This window comes from Schistocerca nitens, chromosome 3 (assembly GCF_023898315.1).
Source record: "Schistocerca nitens isolate TAMUIC-IGC-003100 chromosome 3, iqSchNite1.1, whole genome shotgun sequence".
NCBI classification, from domain to species: domain Eukaryota; kingdom Metazoa; phylum Arthropoda; class Insecta; order Orthoptera; family Acrididae; genus Schistocerca; species Schistocerca nitens.
In genome coordinates this window covers 328,660,087-328,682,813 of record NC_064616.1, presented here as the reverse complement: position 1 = coordinate 328,682,813, position 22,727 = coordinate 328,660,087, and the positions used below count along the sequence as shown (strand labels likewise).

The window sequence follows — 22,727 nt, the reverse complement described above, 5'->3', positions numbered from 1 at the left end:
TGCAGCCTTCTGCCGCTGGAAGGCTCCGAACTGTAGTGTCTGAAATGTTGTTGTGTAACGTAACTACGTTGGTGCGTGAGAAAGTGCGTGCTGTAACCTAATTTTGAATTCGAAGAGTTCGTCCACAGATTGAGCACCTTCCCCTTCTGCATGGCAATGCTAGACCACGCACGCGCACTGTGACATCTACAACAATCCGACGCCTTGGGTTCACTGTCATCGATCATCCGCCATACAGTCCCTTGTTGGCTCCATCCAATTATCATCAGTTTCCAAAACTTAAATAACACCTTCGAGAATTTCATTTTGTAGCTATGAAGTGGTACAAGCGGAGGTGAGGTTGTGGCTCCGTCGACAAATCAAACAATCTTCAGTGACGGTATCAACAAACTGTTCTCTCATTGGCAGAAATATGCTCTTCACCAGGATGACTATATTGAGAAATACATATGAAGACATGAAGAATAAAGATGCAGAATGTTAATGAAGTTGGTTTTATTTAAAAAAACTTTAACAATTTTCACATAAAAAATGTGTGGGCATTACTTTTCAGCACGATTTCGCATTTATACTTAAGTATTTCGATGACACCACCAAGTACATCTATTAGAACATAAAGGTCAAACGTGTTAACTACTGGGCGAGCATCACGAGGGACTGGCTGATCGATGAAACCCAAGATGTACTCAATGCGAGTATGTGAATGGATCAGGTGAATGGACAGCACAGGAGAGGCTCAACTTCAGTCTTTCAGAAGAAGTACGAGGGGCGTTCAATAAGTAATGCAGAACATTTTTTTCTTGGCCAATTCCAGCTGAAAAATGTGGAATTTGTTCGACTGCATGGCTGAATATTACCGGTTCAGCTCCCATACTTTCATGAAGTTCCGATAGGTGGCGGAGCTATATGTAGCCTTAAACGTGCTATCTGTAATGGAGGTTCGTTCCAAGCAGAGAGTTGTCATTGAGTTCCTTTCTACGGGAAGCCAGATATTCATAAACGCTTGCAGAATGTCTACGGAGACCTGACAGTGAACAAAAGCACGTTGAGTCATTGGACGAGGTTGGGTTGGGTTGTTTGGGGGAGGAGACCAGACAGCATGGTCATCGGTCTCATTGGATTAGGGAAGTATGGGGAAGGATGTCGGCCGTGCCATTTCAAAGGAACCATCCCGGCATTTGCCTGGAGCGATTTAGGGAAATCACGGAAAACCTAAATCAGGATGGTCGGACGCGAGATTGAACCATCATCCTCCCGAATGCTTGGACGAGGTGTTCGTCATCATCTCAACAAGGTTGCACAAACCAGTCCGGTCTCCCCCGTGGCGACCAGCCGCACTCAGCTGTGACTCCTGCAATGTTGAAAGAAGAAATTTCAAAGCTGCACCCTCAGCTGGTAAACTCCTAACGACGGTCTTCTAGGACTCTGAAGGGATTATTCTGTTTGATGTCCTCCCTCATAGTGCAACGGTCAACTCTGAAGTGTATTGTGATACCAGCAGAAAATTGAAGAAATGACTTCAGCATGAAACTTACTGGCAGATTAAAACTTCCGCCAGTACCTCGTTTGTTACCTACCAAATTTCACAGAAGCTCTCCTGTGAACCTTGCAGAACTAACACTCCTGGAAGAAAGGATATTGCGGGGACATGGCTTAGCCGCAGCCTGGGGGATGTTTCCAGTATGAAATTTTCACTCTGCAGCGGAGTGTGCGCTGATATGAAACTTCCTGGCAGATTAAAACTGTGTGCTGGGCCGAGACTCGAACTCGGGACCTTTGCCTTTCGCGGGCAAGTGCTCTACCAGGAGCTTCTGTGAAGTTTGGAAAGAAGGAAACGAGGTACCGGTGGAAGTACAGCTGTGAGGACGGGCCGTGAGACGCGCTTGGGTAGCTCAGTTGGTAGAGCACTTGCCCGCGAAAGGCAAAGGTCCCAAGTTCGAGTCTCGGCCCGGCACGCAGTTTTAATCTGCTAGGAAGTTTCATATCAGCGCACACTCCGCTGCAGAGTGAAAATTTCATTCTGACTTCAGCATGTTCGTCACCACAAAAATGCAGGCGAACTTCTCCTTCTCCACGACAATGCAAAGTCTCGCACAAGTCTGCGCATCCGAAGGAGCTCACAAAACATCACTGAACTATTCTTCCTCATGTAACCTACGTCCCAGACTTCGCACCTTCCGACTTGCATGTGTCTGGCCCAATGAAGGATGCACTCGACGTTAAGCTGTACGTGGATGATGATGAGTTTATTGATGCAGCACGACTTTGGCTCCAACTTCGACCAGCAGAGTGGTACGATGTGAGCATACAGGTCCTTTCAGTAAGATGGCGTAAGACCGTCGCATTGAACAGAGATTATGTTTAAAAATAGGATTTTGTAGCCAAAAGAGTGGGGAATCATGTGCTCTATTGGACTCCTGAATGAAAACACTCTGCTTCCAGAAAAAAATGTGTTGTATTACTTATTGAACGCCCCTAGTAGTTTGTACATTCCTTGTAACTCGTGGACGAGAACTGTCTTGTTGCAATATATCTTCAGGAATACTTCGTAACAAGAGTTCCATTTTGGCTTCCACAACTGCTCTCACCTACTGATTACTGTTGGGAGTAAACCCAAGTAGAAGCAGTCGATGACAACCAATGGAGCCCCAGACCGTCACAGCAGCCTTGGTTCTGGTATGACACTGGATAATGCATTCTACATATGGTTCACTGAAACATCATCCCTCCTTTCCCCTCTGCCGTCATGTTGTCTAAACTGTAGCGGCTCTCACAAGAAAAGATAATGGATGGCTAGGAATTTGGGCCATGCACTTGCATCGTATGAGTCCAGTGCTTCAATCTCACATTCACGTCGACAGGCCAGTTGCCCTAATCAGACTCATGAAATTAGTCATGTTGCTTTCTTTGAGTGTTTATTAATCATAGAGATGTCCATTTTAAAGGATATGAAGGCAGACGATGATAGAGAATGTTCAATGATCCTCTACAGCCATTCATACACACGGTGCATCAAAAAATTTTCTTGCAAACGCATGTGCATACACATGGAGAGACAAGTAGAGAAGCGCCGCAGACAGTCGAACACGCTGAGATGAGAACTGTAGGACTCCCCTTGATACGTCAGATATGCCAAAGGAAACAGCTACTCGGGTAGCAGAGTACTTGTGGAGTGTGCTTGAGTTTTTTTCAGGCTACGCGGAAGTTTCAGGTCCTCTGATGAACACTCGCCATTCGATATGCAGAGAGCGAAATTAGGCCGCTTGGAAAGTAAACACACAGTCAAGATTCTAAGAGGAAATTTCCGAAGTATTCGTAACAAAGTTCCTGAATTTGCTCCGTTCCAGGAAAGTTGTTGCGTTCGAATTGTTCTCGAAACCGAGAACTGGACGATACCCGAAGTACAGAGCTCTAAAATATTTAGCGAGGCATGGAACTATGTCAAAAAGACAGATAGACGTCGTTGGAGGGGGAGTGTTCATTATAGTCGACAAAAATATTGTCTATCAAGGTCGAAACTGAGTCTTAATTGTAAAGTTATCTGGACGCGAGTCACAGACCTACCTGAACTCACGTTAATCATAGGATGCTTTTACCAGCCGCGCGATTCAACCATGACAGTTTTAGAATAATGCAAAGGAAGCCTACGCTCAGTAACGCGGAAATACCCAGAGTATGCAGTTTTTATTGGAGGCGACTTTAACTCACCAAGTGGGACGCCTGTGGATTCACAGCAGACGGTACGGAAAGACAGTCTTGTGGTGTAATTTTGAACACGTTTCCCGACAGGTGTCTTGAGGAGCCATGGAAATATTTTCGCCCTTGTAGCTACAAACAGGCCTGATCTTATCAACAGTGACAGTACATATGACGATGATGGTTTGCTGGGCTCTAAAATGCGCGGTTATCAGCGCCTCTACAAATTTCCCATCTTTATATAGTCCAGGCTCGCCACTTTCACAGACAAGTACTTGTTAGGATCCCACTTAGACAGTGAAAGAAAATCATTTAGTGCGAAAAAGATGGACGTAGAGGAATTATGGGCTAAGTTTAAAATGATTGTAAATCGCGCTTTGGAGAAGCATGTGCGGAGTAAGTGAATTAAGAACAGAAAAGACCTACCGTGGTGTAGTGAAAAAAAAAATTCGGAAAATGCTGAGGAAACAGAGACTGTTGCACTCCGTGGACAAAAAAAGGACGCACAAATGAGGGCAGGTAAAAGTTAGTAGGAATTTGTGCGCCTGTAAAAAGATCAGTGCGGGAAGCGTACTTCCACCTTTATACCTTAGCACAAGATCTTTCCGAGAAAACGAGAAAATTCTGGTCCTACGTAAAATCGCTAAGCGGGTCGAAGGCTTCTGTTCAATCAATCGTTGACCACTCTGGTGTGGCAACAGAAAACAACAGAAGGAAAGCTGAAGTTTTAGCTCTCGCGCAGGAGGATTCTACAGACATACCATCTTTTGACCATTGCACAGACTCCTGTTTGGAGGACAGGATATACAAATAGGCAAATAGGCATCTCTGGCGTCAGTGCTTGATTTCTAAAATTTTTGGTGCCGAAATGCAGCTCTTCAACTACAAAGCCCAGCCCCCTTCCCCTCAGCCACCGGCCATAAAAATAACAAATTTCTATTTTTTGAAAACTTGTAATAAAAATTACCGTGAGCAATCATTTTTTACAAAATAGTCTTTTTAAATTTAGGTTTTTGAAACATAATTTCTCATAATCCAAACAACAAATCCTTAAGGTTTAATATGAATAACAGGTGCTACCTTACTATAGCAATGTCATTTTGCTTCCTAGTTCTGCTCGATATATATATCGGCAAGACGATAGTCTTCTTGACTGTGGCTTTATATTTTCAACTGCTATCAGCCGCAACTTTCAAACAGTTACAGTGTAGCCGCACGGTGAACGTATGTCCAGTATTAATTGATAAAGCTATTAACGATGAATGACAAAGAAGATATTCCTGCCCCTTCAGGGTCACGAAGAATTCCGGCTTCCCGAAGAGTTAGGAAAAACAAAACACCATGTGACCTAAGACACAGAGTTAGACGTTTGGTAAATGCTTTAAATGTCATTTGTCTTCTACTCATTGATTGAGTCGGGTGTACTGTAGATCCCCGAGCTTGCTGGCAGTTAAACACAAGGCAGTACACACGAAGGTTACCAATATGCCGATCACAACTTCGCAATGAAGTTCGACCTATCTTTGGTAATACTTTACACGCACATTCACACACACACTCACTCACACACACACACACACACACACACACAATGCACACTCACACTACCTCGCCGGACGCCCCTGCCCATCGCATCACTTTAGTCACCCACTGCCACGTTCACTCATGCCGGTGCAGCGGCAAATTATTCACGGTCCAGTCACATTAATGTGACCTCTGCCTGTGCGCGACATCAACGTGAAATAACCACTCACAGACGGCAGGTCGCAGCACTAATAGTGGAGGGTATATAAAGCATGTCGGGGGAACGCGGAAAACAGTGCAAGCGTTGTAATGCGGAATGGAGTGACTTATCTGACGTCCAAAAGGACATGATGATTGGGTTTCAAGCCAAGGGTGGAAGCATTTCAGAAACTGCTGAGTCTGTAAACTGTTCGCATGCCGCCTTCGTTAAAGTATACCGTGCAGGGCAAAATGGATCTATCCAGATCCGGTGCCGAGACAACCGTGGTGCACCACGTGACGGGTGAACGATGGCTACGGAGATGTGTATTGGCGAATAGACGTGCAGCTGTTGAGCTGCTGACCGCTTAGATGAACCAAGGAACTACCAAAACTGTCTCCTCAACGACCGTTCAGCGAATATTGCTGTTAATCGGCCTCCGCAGCAGGTTCCTACACTACTGGCCATTAAAATTGCTACACCGCGAAGATGACGTGCTACAGACGCGAAATTTAACCGACAGGAAGAAGATGCTGTGATATGCAAATGATTAGCTTTTCAGAGCATTCACACAAGGTTGGCGCCGGTGGCGACACCTACAACGTGCTGACACGAAGAAAGTTTCCAACCGATTTCTCATACACAAACAGCAGTTGACCGGCGTCGCCTGGTGAAACGTTGTTGTGATGCCTCGTGTAATGAGGAGAAATGCGTACCACCACGTTTCCGACTTTGATAAAGGTCGGATTGTAGCCTATCGCGATTGCGGTTTATCGTATCACGACATTGCTGCTCGCGTTGGTCGAGATCCAATGACTGTTAGCAGAATATGGAATCGGTGGGTTCAGGAGGGTAATACGGAACGCCGTGCTGGATCCCAACGGCCTCGTGTCACTAGCAGTCGAGATGACAGGCATCTTATCCACATGGCTGTAACGGATCGTGCAGCCACGTCTCGATCCCTGAGTCAACAGATGGGGACGTTTGGAAGACAATAACCATCTGCACCAACAGTTCGACGACGTTTGCAGCAGCATGGACTATCAGCTGGGAGATCATGGCTGCGGTTACCCTTGACGCTGCATCACAGACAGGAGCGCCTGCGATGGTGTACTCGACGACGAACCTGGGTGCACGAATGGCAAAACGTCATTTTTTCGGATGAATCCAGGTTCTGTTTACAGCATCATGATGGTCGCATCCATGTTTGGCGACATCTCAGTAAACGCACATTGGAAGCGTGTATTCACCATCGCCATACTGGCGTATCAGCCGGCGTGATGGTATGGGGTGCCATTGGTTACACGTCTCGGTCACCTTTTGTTCGCACTGACGGCACTTTGAACAGTGGACGTTACATTTCAGATGTGTTAGGACCCGTGGCTCTACCATTCATTTGATCCCTGCGAAACCCTACATTTCAGCAGGATAATGGACGACCGCATGTTGCAGGTCATGTACGGGCCTTTCTGGATACAGAAAATGTTCGACTGCTGCCCTGGCCACCACATTCTCCAGATCTCTCACCAACTGAAAACGTCTGGTCAATGGTGGCCGAGCAACTGGCTCGTCACAATACGCCAGTCACTACTCTTGATGAACTGTGGTACCGCGTTGAAGCTGCACGGGCAGCTGTGCCTGTACACACCATCCAAGCTCTTTTTGACTCAATGCCCAGGCGTATCAAGGCCTTTATTACGACCAGAGGTGGTTGTTCTGGGTACTGATTTCTCACGATCTATGCACCCAAATTTCGTGAAAATGTAATCACATGTCATTTCTGGTATAATATATTTGTCCAATGAATACCCGTTTATCATCTGAATTTCTTCTTGGTGTAGCAATTTTAATGTCCAGTAGTGTAGTTCATGCAACCATGCTGATTGCTGTTCATCGGCGAAGAAGGCTGAAATTTGCACGCCACTACCACAACTGGACGTCCACTGAGCGACGACAGGCGGCCTTTTCACATGAATCACGTTTTATGCCCCATCGGACATGGAGCCGTTCGTGTGTGCGGTATTAGACGTCTGAAAGTAAGCACCCTACAACAATCTTCGGAAGGTTACAGGTCGGAGGATGGAGCATTATTGTCTGGAAAATGTGCTTGTCGCATTCTTCGGGTGATCTCGTCATTCTGGAAGGCGTAATTGATCAACACACTCATGTATCTATCATTTGGGACCATGTCCACCCTCACGTACAGTTTGTTTTTCCTCGGCGCGATGCCACCTACCAGCAGGACAATGCAACGTGTTACACAGCTCGCAATGTACGTGCATGGTTCAAAGCGCACTAGGATGACATTACTTAAAGGGTTAATTAACAGAACGCAGTACGTTGTCCTCAACGGCGAATGTTCATCACAGAGTAGGGTACCGCCAGGAGTGCCCCAAGGAAGTATGATACGACTGCTCTTATTCTGTGTATACGTAGATGATCTGACTGACAAGGTGTGCACCAATCTGCGGCTGTTTGCTCATGACGTTGTGGCGTAAGGGAAGGTATCGTCGTTGAGTGGCTGTAGGAAGATACTTAGAAAAAAATTCTAGTTAGTGTCATGGATGGCAGCTAGCTGTAAACGCATAAAAATATAAGTTAATGCAGATGAGCAGGGAAAACAATCCCATAATGTTCGAATGCAGCATTAGTTGTGTGCTGCTTGACAGTCACGCCGATTAAATGTCCAGGCGTAATGTTGCCAAGTGATATGAAATGGAACGAGCACGTAAGGACGGTAGAGGGAAGGTGAATGGTCGACTTCGATTTGTTGGGAGAATTCTGGTAAAGTGTTGCTCATCTATAGAGGAGGCCACGTATAGAACACTAGTGCGACCTATTCTTGACTACTAATCGAGTGTTTGGAATCCTCAACAAGTCGTTATCGAAGTAATTCAGAAGTGTGCTGCTAGATTTGTTACCTGTAGGTTCGACCAACACGCGAGTATTACGGAGGTGCTTCGTGAACTCAAATGGGAATCCCTGGCGGGCAGACGACGTTCTTTCCGCGAAACACTATCGAGAAACTTCGAAATAAGTTCGTTGACTGCGAATTCCTTGACATCAGCTGTATTAGGTATAGGTCTACTAGCCCTTAGTGACATATGAAAATTTGCCGGACCTGGTGTCGAACCTGGTCCTCGCGCTTATCGCGAACTGTCGCCCTTAACTTCCACATGTCACCCTGTCAACATTCTTACGTTGTAGTTCTTTCAGTCATGCATGTAACTACTGAGAAAATTTAGAGAACTTGCACTTGAAGCTCACTGAAGAACGATTCTACTGCAGCAAACGTACATTTCGCGTAAGGATCACAAAGATGTAAGGAAATAGGGCTTGCATGAAGAAAAATAGACAGTTATTTTTCCCTCGCACCATTTGCAAATGGATCAGGAAGGAAAATGACTAGTACAGGTACAAGGTATCCTTCAGCGTGCACCATACGGCTGATTGCGGATTATTTATTACATACATACTCTGCAAGTCACAGTACAGTGCGCGACAGTAGGTGCTTCGAAACTAATGCTAGTCATTCCCTTTCCTGTTACACTTGCAAATGGAGCGAAGGAAAAATGATTACCTGTATGTCTCTGTACGACTCCTTGTCTCCCTCATTTTGTCTTTGCGTTCTTGTGTAGCTGATAGTCGGCGGCATTAGAATCGTTCCGCATTCCGTCCCAAATTCTGGTTCGCTAAACTTTTTCAATAGCGTTTCGCAAATAGACAGATTTCTTTCCTCCAAGGATTCCGAACTAAACTCACTGAGAATTTCCGTAACACTGCCATACAGATTGAACCTATCGACAACAAATCCAGCAGCACGCCTCTGAATTGCTTCATGTCTTCTTTTAATGAGATCTGGTCGTTTTACACGTCCTGGTGGGGAGCCTAAAAACACTCGAGCAGTAAGTAGCCTACTCAGGAATCGGTCGGAATAGGGTGCTATACTCAGTCTCTTTATAGATACGCTAAATTTTCCCAGAACTCTGTCAATAAACTGCTGTCAGTCAATCATCTCCCTACAACTGAGGATGTGCTTGCTTCGCAATGCTATGCCTCGGTATTTAATTGAGCTGAGAGACAATCGGCATACCTTTAATACTGTCTTCAAATATTGCAATAATGTTTATTCTCCTCATTCGCTTTAACTTACATTTATCCATATTTAAAGCAAGCCACCAGTCATCGCATCAGATGGAAATCCTGCCCAAGTAATCCTCAATCCTCCTACGGTCACTCAGGAGTGACACCTGTAGCGTTATCAGCAAGCAGTCTCAGATTCCTGACCACCCTATGCGACATACCTTTTAAGTAAATGGAGAACATGTAAGGCACCCTAATAATGAATTTTTTATGTGCTGTAATTTTGTATGACATCGTACTACTGATTTGCTTTACAGCATTGGTGGATAGCCTCCCTCCCAAGGTATACTTACCTCAGTAATGAAGTTCTGACGCTTGTACCTATATTACACGTGCCCTAAGAGATTTCTATTCTCACTCCTCCTCATAACGTGACGCACGTTAAAGTGGTGAGAAATGTTTCTTGAAATCACAAACAGTTTATATCAAACGCAGAATTTATTGTACTTGCATTTAGAGAAAACCGTCCATATGATGCCTACTGTCCATGCACACACGGCAGCATGTGAATATAAAATTATCACTGTTGTCGCCTACTTTCCGTGTTTCGGCGCGCAACTGCACACTTCACTCTCATCTGTGGCCTCTACGGTAGACAAGCTCAGACCAGACACTGCTGCTCACCAGATCGACAGCCGCCAAAACGGAACCTCTCTCGGATTATGAGATATCCACACGCCGCCTATGGGCTTCGGTCCGGCACAGATTAGTAAGGGCAGATTCGATACGCAGGAACGGTATCGATATCTGTAACCTTATAAACAGGAGCGTCGTTGAATTTCTGTGTGCAATAGAGTTTGAAATCATCTTATTTACTGATATATTAGGCTCATTAAACACAGTGTTGTCTAGTAGCTAAAGCTGGTAGCGATAGGAAATGAGTCAATACCGGTTAAGGACATTCGATTTCTATCGATTCAATTAGTCCTGTCAGCCACTTCACCGAGAGTCTTCTTAGAGTGCACGCATGGAAGTCAGTTAATTACTTGGTTCATAGAAAAATCTTCTCATTATCTTTTGTTGTCTTTGATTTGCGACTTACAAAATGGAACTCCTTAGAGTATTGTAAGAACAACACCTGATGGACCTACATAGACCAAAATGCATTGTGTGACACAACAGAGCACGAATGTTTGTGACGCGGGGTGCTAATATGGTACTTCACGTGTATTCGGATTAATGCATCCAGAACTGCGAATTAAATTAAATTAAAGGTGAAAGTTTTGGTTTATAACAGAGGTACTGTCTAACCTTTTTTTGTTCGTGATCGTGGGTATGACATACATCTGTCATACCCTTTTAATTAGGCCATGTAGAACTAGCTTCTTTCTGATTTTATGCTGATAATGCTGATTTGTTTGTCTTGGTTTACTCGTGTGTGTGTGTAAGACGCATCTTACTGTCATGAAACGAACTATGTTTGGCATCTTGCTGTGGGAATAACACGAGGTCGATTTGCTAAGTGCTGAGAAGAAAGGAATTAAGTCAGTGGCTTAGTTTCTTTCTCCGCCGCACATCGCGTCTCGCCAGAAGACTGTACTCATGACTGTACTGTCAGCGAGCTTGTACTACCCCACCTTCAAACTAGATGGCGTTGGCTTGTAGCACGCAGGCGCAGAAAGTACAACAAAACACTAACTTGGCGCCAACTTCGTGACGTGTCATAGTTATTGTTCCCTGTTGTTGTAAGTTATTGAATGTCATCTTTCGAAATGTCTCCCAAACGAAAACGAAACGAAAGTGAGCACAAGAGGAAGAGAATCAAGGAGGCTAGAGTTCACGGGTTGCCATATAATGACTGCAGTGGGAAAACAGTTCCTGGAAAATCTGTCGGTGTTGATTGCAGGTAAGGTATCAGTAGTGACATTTACCCATTCCACAAGTCCAGTGTAATATAAATTCCATAGTATGTGCTACCTGCTTTGCGATTACTTAATAAATTCCAGATGCCGAATGGAAAGCTTCCAACGTATCAGTGAGGATAATTGCATCGAGATACATTCAAACATTTTGAACATTGAAAAATAGTCAGGATATTTATTTACAGGGGTTAATTGTGGCAGTGACATTACGAAAAGAAGGCCAAGAAAAGTTGTCAGTGACATCGATAGCATCAAGAAACAACATTCCTTTGTTTACCATGCCATTGTCTGTGGTAAAACAGTTCGTGTCTGCAAACATGCTTTTCTCAGTCTTCATGTTGTATCACAGAAACGTGTTTTTCGTATTTGTCAGTTACTAGTTAAGGGTCAAATTCCAAATGACATGCGTGGAACTAATCCATACACAATCAAAATGTAATAAATTTGATAGATACCAACATCACATCTTTCCCTCTCAAAGAAACTCACTATGCTGGGAAGGAAATGAAATATCTAGAGACACGCTTCGATCTGAAAACTATGCACGAAATGTTCCTTACGAAGTATTCAGAAGTAAATGTGAAATAGGACTTCTATAGGAGACATTTTCGTGAAAATTACAATTTTCCTTTCGGTCGTCCCCTAATTGATGTATGTGGCAAATGGAGGAACTTCAGGCTAAGTTAAAAAGTGCACATATCTCCGACAGTTGTAAAAGAGCTGCACAACTTGAGTTGGATATTCATAAGCGGCGCAGCAGGATATTTTATTAATTTATTAAAATAACTGAGCAAGAATGTATGGACAGGGATGACATTGTTGGACTAGCTTTCGAATTCATGCAAAACTTGTCTCTGCCAAACATCCCAATGCAGGAAACATTCTATTTACGTCAGCTGTGGGTTAACTGTTTCTGCATTTATGGTATAAAGTCCAGGCGAAGGTGAAACGAAAGAGGGAGCGAATGAGGTCTGTTCATTCCTGTACCACTACATAGAAAACAATGTTGCGAAGAATGTTACAGATGTACACCTGTTCTTAGACGGAGCACATGGTCAAAATACAAATAATACCGTAGTAAGGATGTGCCATGCAAGGCACTGAAAAATTAAAAAAAATTACAGATTTCCCGAAAGAGTTCACTCGTTTCTCCCTTGTGACCGTTTCTTTGGAACACTGGAGAGACAAATACGGAAATGTGGAAATATGGCCGAGTTTACACCCCTAAACAGTATGGGAAAATCATAGCAAACAGTATTTCTGAAGTTACCGTCGTTATAGTGGAAACTGAAGACATAATGGACTTTGACACGTGGCAGCTTCGTCATTACACATAGACACACACACACACACACACACGCGCGCGCGCGCGCGCGCAAAAAAAAGAAGAAAAAAACGTGAAGTCTAGGGAAACGGCACATCTCAAGACGCCTCGTCAAGAAAAACAAAATTTTTCTGTGGCAATGTTCAAAGAATTTCTTTATGAAGCAACGAAACCGGGAGTTGTGACTGCCTACCCTTTCATAAACAGCTGTGTCAGTCACCCCTTTAATGTGGCAAACACTAAACTTGCTTCGTTTCAAATTGGATTGCAAAGGCTACGTGATGGGAAAAAGGTTAGAATCAATAAAAAGAAAACTGAAGATATTCAGAAACTGGTTAAGTACATCCATGGAGAAGACGCTGAGATTTTTTGTAAGGAGATATTGAAATGGCCGACTATAAATGATAACTCACTATGGTAAATTATTAACTATCCTGAACTTTGAATTCTATGAAGTAGTTGTTTTAATCTTCAGTTGAAGATAATCTTCCATTAGTTAATCAATAAATTTTAGTTATAGACCAGAAATGTGCAATTTTGAATGTGCTATACTCACGAAAAATGCTAAATTCACTTGCTGACTGGAGAAAGGAACTATGTTATAAATTTTCAATTTTTTTTCAGAAGATACCTTTAAGAGAACATAAAAATTATTTTCTTTCGCAGTATGTATGATCAACGTGCAACAAATACCGAAAATTTCAACGAAATCTGTCAAATGGTTTAACAAAAAGACAGTTTCTTGTCTCTCCTGAAAAGTAATAAAATGTGACATAGTTCCTTTCTCCACCGACTGATTCAGTAATAAATGGTAACGATAAAGTTATCTTCTCAGTTATAGAATTTTCATATAAGTCATAATATTGTTGCTAACCTCACACGGTCATTTACACTGATGAACCGCGAGAGTGAATGCCGCATGATGGTACTCTGGACACGTGACGCCGTTAGAAAAGTATGTAAGCGGAGCAGAGATGAATGGGAAATCATTCTAGCGACGTTAAGGGCCGAAAATGGGGAATTACGCTGACGTAAGTGACTTTGACAAATGGCAGATTGTTATGCTCCGGTGCCAGGGAACGAGCGTGTCAGAAACGGCGAAGATGATCGGCTGTTCACGTGCTACTTTCGCGAGCGTCTATGGAATGTGTCTGAATGACAGTGAAACCCGAGTGGATGTCAAAGCGTGAGAGCCCATTCCTCGTCAGAGAACATGGAGGTCGGAGGCTTATCCTCTCTGTAAAGTAGGATATGCGGCGATCTGCGGCAGTTCTGACAAGAGAGCACAGTGCTGGTGCAGGCACGACTCTTTCAGAGCACGCCCTCCAGCGCACGTTTTGAAAATGGGGCTCCGTACCTGTTCCCATGTTGACACGACATCGTCAGTTACAGATGCAGTGGGCACAGGGTCCTCGAGACTGGACCGTGGATCAATGTAATCGTGTCACCTAGCTGAATGGATCACATTTCATGTTACACAAGGTCGACAGTCGTATCCGTATACATTGGCATCCAGACGACCAGCTGCTCGAAACATGCACGCAGGCCAGTGGTGACAGTGTTCTACTGTGGGGGCATTCACCTGGGCTTCCATGGTACCTGTAGTAATCGAAGGAGCAATAGAATAAATGATCACCGTATTAAAATAAGGAAAATAAGAGTTCGCACGGAAATATTTAAGTTTTTGTTTTCCCACGTGCTGTTCGATGAACCCTCTGCCAGACCCTTACTTGTGAACTATAGAGTAGTCATGTAGATGTAGACGACAGCCGTGGACTACGTGGACCACCTACATTCGTTCATACTTGTCTTGCCCGAAGGCGATGGCATCTTGCAGTAAAATGATTGCCCGTGTCACGAAGCCAGATTCGTGCTACAGTGGTTTGAGGAGCGTGATAGTCACATTACGTCATTGTCTCGGCCACTGATTCCGCCTGATCGGAATCCGATGGAATACATCTAGGACGCTATCGGGCGCCAATTCGGCACCGACAAGCCACATGCGGGTACTGCGAGACTGCGTATTCAACTGGTCGCACGTACCTCCAGAAACCTATGAAGGACTCATGGAATCCACGCCACGTAGATTCATTGCTGCGCTGAGGTTCAAAGATGAACCAACACGATATTAAGCAAGTGGTCTTAAGGTTTTGGCTCATCATTGTATTTCATGATGATCGAGTACGCTTATACATTTATGCAACATCGTTTCATCGAGCGAGGTGGCACAGTGGTTAAGATACAATACTCGTGATCTGGAAGAGAGGGCTTCGACTCTAAGTCCGGCCATTCTGATTTAGGAGTTCCAGTTGCTTTCGTAAATCACCTCCAGCGAAGGCATGGGTGATTCTTAAAACGGACAATATCCACTTCCTACCCTCATCTTTCTGCAGCTGAGGTAGTGCTTCATCTCTAAAAACATTCTCGTGGATGAGACATTACACATTAGTCTTCCTTTCTTTTTAGTTTTTAATTTCATACATTCCATCTCGTGTATAGCGATAATTAAAAATTACAGAGAGCAAAATTTGTGTCTTGGAAATACCAAAAATAACGCTTCTGTCACTATCAGCAACATAGTGCCCTGTTCGATGATTTTCTTCAGATATTTTCGCGTGTTTGTGACATATATTTTCCCTTTCAACAGCAAAACATACCTAAATAGCTTTACTGTATTTCACAGATGCTCTGAATGAGGAATCGGAAGTATTAATATCCCAGAACACCGGTGCCACTTTACTTGTAAATTGAGTCTCATTCTACAGTTATGGTTTTTTTAATATATTATAAATGTGAAAATTAAAAAGAAATAGGCACAGGGCTTAACACTAAAAGCTAATTCTCTTATTTAATTATCTCTATGTCGACTGGTCAGCTAATATCGATATCATAACTACAACTTACGCAAACGACGATAACGAAACGAAGGAACATTAATCTCGGTTACCAATATCTCTTGTCTCTCTCTTACACATTCACGTACATTCTGCGTTTTCTCCTCCAGAGAGAGGAAGAAAGTTGTGGGATTCAAGTCTGTTTCATAAAGGCGGGCGAGGTACTGACAAGAAATTAGTCGGTCGAAATGGCAGAAATGAGACAATGCAGACACCAACTCTATCTGTGTCCTGCGCAGTTTGTGCTAGCTCTTCTGGAAAAAACTGTTAGACTTCAAAAACAATACGCGCCACCAACACAATACAACCAATATACTGTTTTTTTTCCTTGCGTGGTTTGAAGCAAAATACCGTCTTCCCCTCTTGTATTACGAAGTTTGTGTGGTTGACATGTTTTGTAGAAATGAGTATGCTACTATCAGTTAAAAATAGGGACCCTTGTGTGCTTTGTAGACGTGTAATTACATGAAAACAATTGTGTAAACATCTGTGTTGCAGGTCATGCAGATACTCATTATCTGTAATGGACTTCCTACCTCAGGAAACCCTTAATGACACGCATGTGGAAATGGAATGGCCATGTGAAGTAAGAGAATACTGGGTGGACATAAGCGGACTCGTCATTTTCGTTCGTTTCCTATTCGATTACGTTTCAGTCTTCATAGTTGCTTTGGGTCAGTATCACTGCAAAAACTTAATCAATCAAAACTTACCTTCAAAATGTACTTACACTAAGAAATTATTGTTGTCCTTTTCTGTACATACATGTTTTCAGAAATTTTTGCTTTTAGTTCATTTGTAAAGCTGAAGCCTGGTATGACAGTTTAAGAGTACGATTGTCAAGAATGGCACAAGATCTGGAGGACGGTGCGTGGTTATGAGAATTCTCTAAGAAAACCTGAGGCCACGCAATACTCAACACACTGGACTCGCATTCGAAACAAGAAGGGATCAAATCCTCACCTGACGAGCCAGTTTCGGTTCCTTAGAGTTACCATAAATCAATTAAGGCGATTACAGGAACCTAGAACATAGCCATGGCCAATTGCTTTACCGATCCTTGTCGAAGAAGAGCTTGTGCTTTGTTTCTAATGATCACAATATCGATGAACGTTAGGCGCCAACCTTCCTCCCTTCCTTTTGCTGTAAAGACTATTGTCTTTGCAACACCAAACCAGATGAGCGAGAACGACGCTATTGGCAGCTATGTAGGCGTTGCTGTACGTAAAAACCACCTGAATTCGTTTGAGCGTTACAGTTCATATTCAAAAGCAATACTTCTTTCTCTTTGATCTAAAGAAGATAAAACATCGAAATATTTATAATATTATTCAGGGAAATAAATCCAATATTACTGTTAATGTGAAGACATTAGTGCATAATAACTACCGATTTGCAGAGCGAGTTCTACTCCCAGCAATCAACCTTATTTTTTCTTTCTTCGTGTTATTCCGCTTGCTGTGCTTCTTTCACATTTTTCCAACTGCCTTATCGTCAGGTTGCTACAGGCGAGTAGTAGGGGGAGCAGAATGTAGCAAAGTCGCCTACAAAGAATGAGCATTGAACAAGGAACTTCAGCGTTCATGATATATTATTTATGTCTAGACCAAACATACACTTCAAACAGATTACTAAACTACACTCCGCCCGAACAGGCTGTGAAGGCACAACGGCACCGACCGGCCGCCGTGTCATCCTCAGACCGTAGGCGGTACCGGATGCGGATATGGAGGGGCAGGTGGTGAGCACACCGCTCTTCCGGCCGTATGTCAGTTTCCGAGACCGGAGCCGCTACTTCTCAATCAAGTAGCTTCTCAGTTTGCCTCACAAAGGCTGAGTGCACCCCGTTCGGCAGGCCGAATGGTCACCCATCCAAGGGCTAGTCCAACCCGACAGCGCTTAACTTCGGTGAGCTGACGGGAACCAGTGTTACCACTGCGGCAAGGCCGTTTGCTCAGATTACTGCAGACGAATATTCAGTTGCTGTTATGGCGGACTCAAAACAACAACGGCACAAGGCATTAACAGCATCAACTGACAAGAGCAGGTCACTGTAGTTGTCTCAGAGAATAGAACTAAACTATTTTTGTTTTGCTACTGACTAAAAAAAACTCTTTTTAAAGCTTTAGCTGCTATGCTTCAACGGTATTGGTAAGAAAAGGAGAAATCGGTGGGGTGGTAATAGGTTTTCCCGCTCTACTAAAGCCCTCCATTTACGTATCGCTATGCAAGCAGCGCAGAGGTCACACTATGTCAGATGGGTCTGTGTCTGGTGTTAGAGTAGGCCACACTATCTTTCTGGTGTAGAAGTGTACTCACAGAGGTATTAAGTTTTTCGCTCTGGACAATGAAACTGACTATGTGAAACTGTTGATATAATATTTTGGTATTATAGAACATATAACTACAGGAGAAGAGTGAGTTGTATGTGAACATATAAGGCAGCAGGATGCTGTAATCCGCGCGCAGTGACCGCGCAGTTTACGGTGCCATGTCACGGATTGCGCGGCCCCTCCCGCCGGAGGTTCGAATCCTCCTAGGGCATGGGTGTGTGTGTTGTTCTTAGCATAAGTTAGTTTAAGTAGTGTGTAAGTCTAGGGGCCGATGACCTCAGCAGTTAGGTCCCTTAAGAATTCACACATATTTGACTATTTTTGAGGATGCTTCAATGGCAGAGGTTACTACACTTCAATAGATGAAGAGGCATCAAATAAAGAAGCATCATATGAAGAGCTTTCAGATGAAGAAAATGATAGTGCCAGGGGTGTGAGGGTTCTAGCAATATCGCTAGAGTCGGTTTTCCAGGGAAGTAGCGGTTCATCTTATCAGCCGTCACCTCGAAGAAAACGAACGGAGTTTCCTCGAGGACATCTGACTGAAGTGTACAAGGTATGGACAAAACAACCGACGGAAAAAGATGGAAATGTTGATCCTACCCGTCTGTGTCGTCCTGGATTAGCCATTGACATGACACCGCACCTGAAAATTACAGAAGTGTTGGCACAGAAAAAGAAAAGAAAATGTTGAACTGTGACACAGAACTTTGAAAACAGGCTAAAACAACGCCATTCTTTAAACCCAAAACATCTGCAGGATATGATAAATCGTGAATTACGCGATCATTTTATAGCAAAAGACACAAGAAAACTCGCCGATCGAGGTGGCGCAGTGGTTAGCACACTGGACTCGCATTCGGGAGGACGACGGTTCAATCCTGCGTCCGGCCATCCTGATTTAGGTTTTCCGTAATTTCCCTAAATCGCATCAGGCAAATGCCAGGATTGTTCCTTTCCCCATCCTTTCCTAATCCGAAAGGATCGATGACCTCGCTGTTTCGTCCCTCCCCCAACTCAACCAACAAGAAAACGCATTAATACATGACCGCACGTTGACACTTTGGGCACTGCAACAAAGAAGAGAAGTGATCCTCACAGACCATTGCAGCTCAAAGCTTCCAACTCGTGGGTTTAAATGTAAGAATAATAATAAAATGGCCCACAAAGTCAAAAGCGTTTGGTTGAAGGGGATGCTGATGTTCAACGAAAAGCTGATCAATTCGTTAGAGAAATCGGATGTCTCAATGAGAAAAAACGTCTCTTACCGGATCAAGCAATTAATGCCTATTAGTCAAGCTTTATTATAATTACAATCTGGACGGATCTGGCAAGTCTTTGGTGCAGTTAGATCCAAAGCTGCAACCACACACTCTTATATGACAATGCATGCGATTGTGATGGATTGTACGCTGCTAGCCCATTTGTATGTTCTCGTATCGGAGCCCACCGGCCATTTTCCTCTAAATATGAATGTAAATGTACCGAACATCAATGTGTTAGGTAGCAAATTTGCTAATGTCACGAAGAGGTATTTAAAAGCCTCCCTAGAACAGGTAATGCGGCCAGATATACAAGAAAATATTAAAACGCTTCTTTTGGTTGACTCCAGGACATCCAATAGAGACGACGAACTTTACAGCTGTACAGTTCTTGAAGGAGTTCAGTTTATGAGGAAGGTGATTCCAGCGAAGGGCACAGGCATTATACAACCTACCAACGTTTTCTTCTCCCGCCCACAAAAAATTTGTGAAATTTATCACAGATATAATTTCAGCGTCTTTCGGCAATAACATTAATATTTGACATATAGACCACTTCTTACGCCTACAGTCGTTTGTATATTTCCAGTTCTCGGGGATACCATTCTCCAACTTAATCAAATCTGCATTTTTTCAAAGCGGTGACACCAAAGACTTTCCTCGTGTATTTCAAACACTCTTCGAGTACTGCTTCGAAGAAGGATTAACGCAAGAGAGTTTCCATGAGATCAGTGACCAACCTGCATCCAGAAAATGTGTACAATGCGAGAATTGTCTGTGAATAGACCATACTATTATTGCTGACTTGCATATTTTAAGCCTCCGATAGTGTCGTCAAGTAAATAAACTGTCGTATTACTGACTGTTTGTCTGTAATAATCAATTTATCTAATAAATCATTCATGCTTATAGTTGTCTCGTCGTATCTTTGACGACTGATATCTCCTGTTCTAATAGTTCATAGCAGCTACAATTTTTATGGTGTATGTATCTTTTGCTGCTATATTAACTGCGCTATGATATGGATGTAATTTGCGCGACAACATATCGTGACCTTTCCTTGTGAGGTATTTATTGTTTTGCGTTTCATAGTTATTATTTTACCACGCAAAGAAAGGAAGACTAAGAAGGAAAGATACATTTTAAACCTGAAGCAGTATATTTTAAAATTACTTTGCGGCTACGAGTAATCATACAGTAAATGATAAGATCTTCATCGTTCTTACCAGTACAACACTCATTTAAAATGAGAATAAGCTATTTTTATAAACCGTTTCACATGGATCTAATATATTCCTTGTGGCGGAAATCTAACAGAAGGTAATATTCGTGATTGTTAGGTGACATGAATTTCAAGAGGTCAAACACTTCTTCCTTCTTTTGCGTCCTAATAGGACTTATGTTACTTTACAACTGAGAGTGTACCATTGCTAACAATTGCTTTGAGTGTCCATTTTCACAGTTTGAAATCGAAATGACTTAATAGCAGTTTCTTGACTGCTGGATTTGTAAAATATAGTTTTGGTTTTAAACACTGAACGCTGGACGAGTGAACATTACTCGTAATAATCTTTCGATTTGTTTATGTTGTCCTTCCAGTAAGAATATTTCGTGTTCCTTTCTGGTTTTAAATTCATTCTTCTTCGTTTCATAGCTAACAACTGTACTTCATCTTTGAGCTTGTTTAAATGTATTGTAACAATCAGATGCTGAGTGCAGAACATTCAGTATAGCAGAAATCTGATATATTTGGCAAACAGGAATGAACAGAAACAAGAGAATTTCTATCCATAATTTCTACATTCGACTACCACAGCATTTGCCCTGTGTACGAATAGTTGAAATCAGTAATTAATTTTTCGCTACTGCATGAATCTGTAATCTACGTGCTTCAGTAGACACAGTGCTACTTTTTGATGGTCTTGGAATATTTTAGTTTCAGTCAATACGAAATGGAAGATTCGCTGTTGGATAAACAATGGCAACTGAAACAGTATAAATTAAGCGCAGTGTAGGTAATTGAAGTAGTGAATATTAAAATCACGTTCTGTAAATGGAATAAGAAAATGTAGCAGACAGGTTGGTTCATGTGACATAAACCAGTGGTCTGGTTCTTGATATCTCAGATTTTGAAATTTTTTTATACAAATGTAGTAGTAGTTCTTTCATTGAAAAATCCCAAATGAATATTTTATGGACCTTTCATTTCTGACTTATTAATTCTTAGAACTTCCAAAACTGTGTTATTTTTGTTATGTTTTGAAAGATTAAAGTCACCATATCTCAAAAACTAATTGGTTTATAGCCCTAAAATTTGTTATATTTTTTTATAAGCTTTAAAAGCATGTTCTACTTGATAATATTCATAGTAATGTTGAGTTTTCCCAAACAAATTCTTTTTTGAATTCAGAAAATTTGAAAATAGTTTTTTTTGTTTTGAAAAAAGTTTGAGAGTCATACATTATTTGTCAATGTGTCTGCCAGATTTCATGGTGGGATTCCAGTGGAACATATTGTCACAAATTTTATGTTTCTGGTAAAAGTAGCATCTAGCATATAGAGTGCAGGGCTTTGGACTTTATACGAAATAAGGCTGTGAAATCATATTTTTATTTGTTGACAATTTATTTTCATTATTAGTATTATACACTTAAATTAAAATTCATATTTGGTTTTCCCATGTTAACTGTGAAAATATTTAACATACATTATAGACATATACTCAATAAAGACTACAAATAAATTACTGAATTGTGTTTTAAGGCATACATGTACATTAATAGTAATGTACATTAGTACTAATACTAATTAGTACATTCATACTACACTAATACTAATTAATATATAATAATAAATCATTAATTAGTCATTAAACAATGCTTTGGCTGTTATTATTTAACAATGTGGTGTCTGAGTGCCTCACAATGAGGTACTTTTTACTGAACTTCAACGAGAAAGTCATTATGGTGATCCAGTAACAATTTCATCGGAGTCTCTTCTTTTTCTTGTGCCTTTGTCCAGCATTTTCTCAGGGTTGGTATGGTTATGGTCGGTTTTGGCATGGTTAATTTAGGGGGTGTCTGGATCTCCTTCTTGTTGCCACCCCGAGAGATGAGAGGATGATGATGAAGACAACACAACACCCAGTTCCTGAACGGAGAAAATCTCTGACCCAGCCGGGAATCGAAACTGGGCCCCATTGCATGGCATTCCGTCTCGCTGACCCCTCAGCAATAGAGGCAGAAAATCTCATTGGAGTCTAAGATTATATATTGCAGAGTTCTTTTAAATGACATTACCTAGTTCTCTCAAGCAGTGACGAGGGATTATTTTGGTTTAACAACACATTTTTTTCCAGTATAACCTTTTCACAGCTTCTCATCTGATAGAATATATGTTCTTCCAGTAGCAGTTGTGGGATTTAATTTACAAAGTATTAAGCTTTTTTAGTATAATCAATTTATCTGTTCTACTTGTTTATGAAAAAGAA

The 22,727-nt window shown here is 42.3% G+C and overlaps 1 protein-coding gene across 3 annotated transcripts in view; it reads left to right on the top strand.

Annotated features, from left to right (window-relative positions):
• LOC126248289 (uncharacterized) overlaps positions 1–22,727 on the top strand; it is a 343,564-nt gene that overhangs the window by 205,770 nt on the left and 115,067 nt on the right. For all 3 annotated transcript variants that reach the window (XM_049949142.1, XM_049949143.1, XM_049949141.1), the window contains one exon: positions 16,141–16,316. In XM_049949142.1, the coding sequence (XP_049805099.1) occupies positions 16,141–16,316 (176 nt within the window). The remainder of the gene's footprint in view (positions 1–16,140; positions 16,317–22,727) is intronic.